Source organism: Bison bison, unplaced genomic scaffold (genome assembly GCF_000754665.1).
Source record: "Bison bison bison isolate TAMUID 2011002044 unplaced genomic scaffold, Bison_UMD1.0 scf7180017864266, whole genome shotgun sequence".
NCBI lineage: Eukaryota > Metazoa > Chordata > Mammalia > Artiodactyla > Bovidae > Bison > Bison bison.
This window is the reverse complement of record NW_011494838.1, coordinates 1,969,668-1,974,223: the sequence shown is the minus strand read 5'-3', so window position 1 is coordinate 1,974,223 and position 4,556 is coordinate 1,969,668. Positions and strand designations below refer to the sequence as shown.

General features: G+C 51.2%; 1 protein-coding gene across 1 annotated transcript in view; it reads left to right on the top strand.

Annotated features, from left to right (window-relative positions):
* Window positions 1–4,245: 4,245 nt before the first annotated feature.
* Window positions 4,246–4,556, top strand: part of TSSC1 (tumor suppressing subtransferable candidate 1) — a 63,217-nt gene continuing 62,906 nt past the window's right edge. Inside the window, exon 1 of the mRNA XM_010848442.1 lies at window positions 4,246–4,325. Within this exon, the coding sequence (XP_010846744.1) occupies window positions 4,246–4,325 (80 nt within the window). The remainder of the gene's footprint in view (window positions 4,326–4,556) is intronic.

Sequence of the window (4,556 nt, the reverse complement as noted above, 5' to 3'; positions counted from 1 at the left end):
CCCCCGCCGCCTGCCTGCCGCCCCCGTCGTTCCTTGTGGCCTGACTCACGGAGCGCTTTGCTGTAATTGCTTGTGTACATTTCCGAAAGCCTTGCTGTTCTTGGAGGCAGACGCTGTATCTGTATTACTATTACTGTTTTAACTTGGACACAGTGTTTAAATTTACATTAAAATTTGTCAAGATGCAGGGGGAGTTCTTATGTCCCCTTCACCGAGTTTCCCCTAATGTTGGCGTCTTCCTGTGGTCCGGGCACAGTGACCAAGTTTCGAAATTAGCTCTGAAACCATCCTGTTACGCTTCCCTGGTGGCTCAGATGGTAAAAGAATCTGCCTGCAATGTGGGAGACCTAGGGTTCGATCCCTGGGATCAGCAAATTCCCCTGGAGAGGGGCATGGCAACCCGCTCCAGTATCTTGTCTGGAAAATGCCATGGACAGAGGAGCTGGCAGGCTCCAGTCCATAGGGTTGCAAAGAGTTGGACACTACTGAGCAACTTTCACTTCAGTTCAGTTCACTTGCTCAGTCGTGTCCGACTCTGATACCCCATGAACTGCAGCATGCCAGGCCTCCCTATCCATCTCCAACTCCTAGAGTTCACCCAAACCCATGTCCATTGAGTCGGTGATACCATCCAACCATCTCATCCTCTGTCGTCCCCTTCTCCTCCTGCCCTCAATCTTACCCAGCATCAGGGTCTTTTCAAGTGACTCAGCTCTTCGCGTCAGGTGGCCAAAGTATTGGAGTTTCAGCTTCAACATCATTCCTTCCAATGAACATCCAGGACTGATCTCCTTGAGGATGGACTGGTTGAATCTCCTTGCAGTCCTAGGGACTCTTAAGAGTCTTCTCCAACACCACAGTTCAAAAGCATCAATTCTTCGGCACTCAGCTTTCTTTATAGTCAAACTCTCACATCCATACATGACCACTGGAAAAACCATAGCCTTGACTAGACGGACCTTTGTTGACTAAGTAATGTCTTTGCTTTTTAATATGCTGTCTCATATGCTGGTCATAACTTTCCTTCCAAGGAGCAAGCGTCTTTTAATTTCATGGCTGCAGTCACCATCTGCAGTGATTTTGGAGCCCCCAAAATAAAGTCTGACACTGTTTCCCCTCTTTCCCCATCTATTTCCCATGAAGTGATGGGACCAGATGCCATGATGTTAGTTTTCTGAATGCTGAGTTTTAAGCCAACTTTTTCACTCTCCTCTTTCACTTTCATCAAGAGGCGCTTTAGCTCCTCTTCACTTTCTGCCATAAGGGTGATGTCATCTGCATATCTGAGGTTATTGATATTTCTCCCAGCAATTTTGATTCCAGCTTGTGCTTCCTCCAGCCCAGCGTTTCTCATGATGTACTCTGCATATAAGTTAAATAAGCAGGGTGACAATATACAGCCTTGACATATTCCTTTTCTTATTTGGATCCAGTCCGTTTTCCTTGTCTGGTTTGAACTGTTGCTTCTTGACCTTCATACAGATTTCTCAGGAGGTGGGTAAGCTGGTCTGGTATTCCCATCTCTTGAAGAATTTTCCACAGTTTTGTGATTCACACAGTCAGAGGCTTTGCCAAAGTCAATAAAGCAGAAGTTTTTCTGTAGTTCTCTTGCTTTCTCTGATGCAACAGATGTTGGCAATTTGGTCTCTGGTTCCTCTGCCTTTTCTAAATCCAGCTTCAACATCTGGAAGTTCTTGGTTCACATAGTGCTGAAGCCTGGCTTGGAGAACTTTGAGCATCTCTTTGCTAGCGTGTGAGGCGGGTGCAACTGTGAAGTAGTTCGCACATTCTTTGGCATTGCCCTTCTTTGGGATTGGAATGAAAACTGACCTTTTCACATCTGGTGAATTTAACATTCAGTAAATGTTATTCTGATTATTATAATGAAACAGAATTCTTACAGGTGAATTCTGAACAAGTATCTCAATGCCCTGTGAGTCAGGAACTTTTGGGCTTGACAGCTCTATCACAGAGGGCTTCCCTTGTGGCTCAGCTGGTAAAGAATCCGCCTGCAATGCGGGAGACCTGGGTTCCATCCCTGGGTTGGGAAGATCCCCTGGAGAAGGGAAAGGCTACCCATTCCAGTATTCTGGCCTGGAGAATTCCATGGACTGTATAGTCTACGGGGTTGTAAAGAGTTGGACACGACTGAGCGACTTTCACACACGTGCTCTATCACTCAAGACTGGTGCCTTGGTGACCAGCTGAGAACAGATCTGTGTCTTGGGCACTCTGCTTAACATTGTACACATATTTTGTTTAATTCTGACATCAGTCATATTGTTAGATGTTATTTTTCCTGTGGGTGGAGTCCTCTTAACTAGTAAGGGATGGGGATTCTGGCCTACGTGGGCTTTACGGAGGTGCACACGTGGGTGTGCCTGTGGAAGAGAGGCGCTTCCCTGACCTTGCGCTCGCCAAGTGTGCATCTTCTCCCAACACTTCTTAATAACTTTTCAATCTCTTTAATCCCCCAAATAGCCCAGAGGTTTTGATGTTCAGTATTGGATCTTTGAGGTAACTAAAATGTTGTTTCCTGGGATTTTGGACAAATCAGTGGAGTGGATTCTTGCCTTGGGCCTCAAGTATTTTATCTGAATATCTTTTCTTATCTTAAAAGAAGGAGCTGATTGTTGCACTTCTGTACACAGCTGTTTGGGCCCCAGCTTTCTTGAATCTGAAGAGCAATCACTGCGTGTGGGGAAAGAGCAAGTTAGCCAAGATGGCGGTGCTCAGGCTCTCTTGCCCTGCGCTTTGTAGCTATGTGGTTCTGTAACAGTAGAGATAACTTACAGCTCTGTGCATCTCAATGTCCCCACCTGGCCACTGCCCTGTCTGTTCTGTAAGCATGTATAAGCTCCACCCGAAAAGCCCTTGAGGCTGCCTGACGACTGTGTCCGCTGGTCAGCCCCAAGGGAACACATTTCTGCTGCTGCGGCTGCTGCACCAGTCAGGAGAGCATCAGCATGTCGGCAGTTCTTAGGGCTCCTCGAGTTTTCCCGCAGGCTCCCCCCTGGCACCGTGCCGGCCCTGGGTTCCTCGAACAGTGTGCACAGCCAGGAGCAGTGGGACAGCTGATGTAGTCAGCAGGATGAACAGCCAGACGCAGGACCCGCCCCAGCGGAGAAAAAGAGGAAGTGCAGCCACGGTGGAGAGTTTAGAGCTGGGTCAGGCCTGCCGAACCCACGCCTGCGGAGCTCTGAGGGTCCCCTGGGCCTGCAGACAGCCAGAGGGGACGCTCAGGAGGGCAGGTGAAGTGCAGACAGTACAAGGAGGGCCTGGGCGATGATGGGGAGAGCAGCGCCCTCGGTTTCTGCTCTGGCTCGGGAGGTGCAGGAGCCTCTGGAAGAGGGCGGGCATCTCACAGCGGCACGCGGGACGCCGTTTTGAACAGCGCCCCGTCCACCTCTTCCGGCTCCTTAACGGCTCCCTCCACGGCGGCAGGCTTGGAAACGGCTAGGGGTGGCAGCTGGCAAAGGGGATGCACGTCTGGGCTGCCGTGCTGGCAGCGGGAGTTGACAGAGATCAAACTGAAACGGGGACCGAGGCTCTGCTCCTGGAGCAGCGGAGGCAGCTGATGCCAGGGCAGCAGACACTCGGTTTGGGAAGGGCCACAGCAAAAGATGCGGGCAGGCCAGGCAGAAGATGACGTGGCGGCCGTGGACCCTCCTTCTGCTGCCTTTTACAGGCTGGTCCTTAAGTTGGATGGCTCCTGTGCTGAGGCACATGGCGAAGGCTGTGTCCTGACCTCTGGAAACCGGACCCCTCCCGGTGTGGAGGCACACGGGACAGGCTGTGTCTGTGATGCAGGTTTAGTAGAACAGTGCTCTGTAAAGGCTGTGTGCTGTGCTGTGCTACTAACCTCTGAGTTCTCTCGCAGATTTAGGACAGTGTGAAAGCATTTGGAATCATGTGTAGGCTGTGAATGCCACAAGATTCCCTCTTTCAGGGGGAGGGCCCAGCGCCTGTGGGGAGTTAGAAGGTCCTTAATAAAACCTGTCGGAGAAGGCGATGGCACCCCACTCCAGTACTCTTGCCTGGAAACTCCCATGGACGGAGGAGCCTGGTGGGCTGCCGTCTATGGGGTCGCACAGAGTCGGACACGACTGAAGCGACTTAGCAGTAGTAGCAGCAGCAATAAAACCTGTGGAGGCTTTCCTGCCACCTCACAAGGACAGCCGGTGGACTGGACTTGGTCATGGAGATAAAGTCACTCCATGTGTGCTGGCTGGCCCTTCTAGCCCCATGAGGGCAGGGACCGCAACACGAGTTCAGGTGACAGCTGACGTTGAGTTTGCCGTGTACTGGGGACGCAGCTGTTCGCTGTAACTGGGGACGCAGCTGTTTGCTGTAGCATCTATTGCTGTTGCAGAATGTTCTTTCAAGGGTCAGCGTTACTCACCAAGGAAATATCACGAAAGTGGACTGTGTGCAGATTTTGAGGCGAGAGACCCTGAGTGGGGTAGAATGTGGGGAAGGAGCACATTGGCCAAGAGGGTGGTGGCCAGACGCTCTTGGCCCACGGCCTCTTGCTCTCGCCCCACGATCTGTCAGTG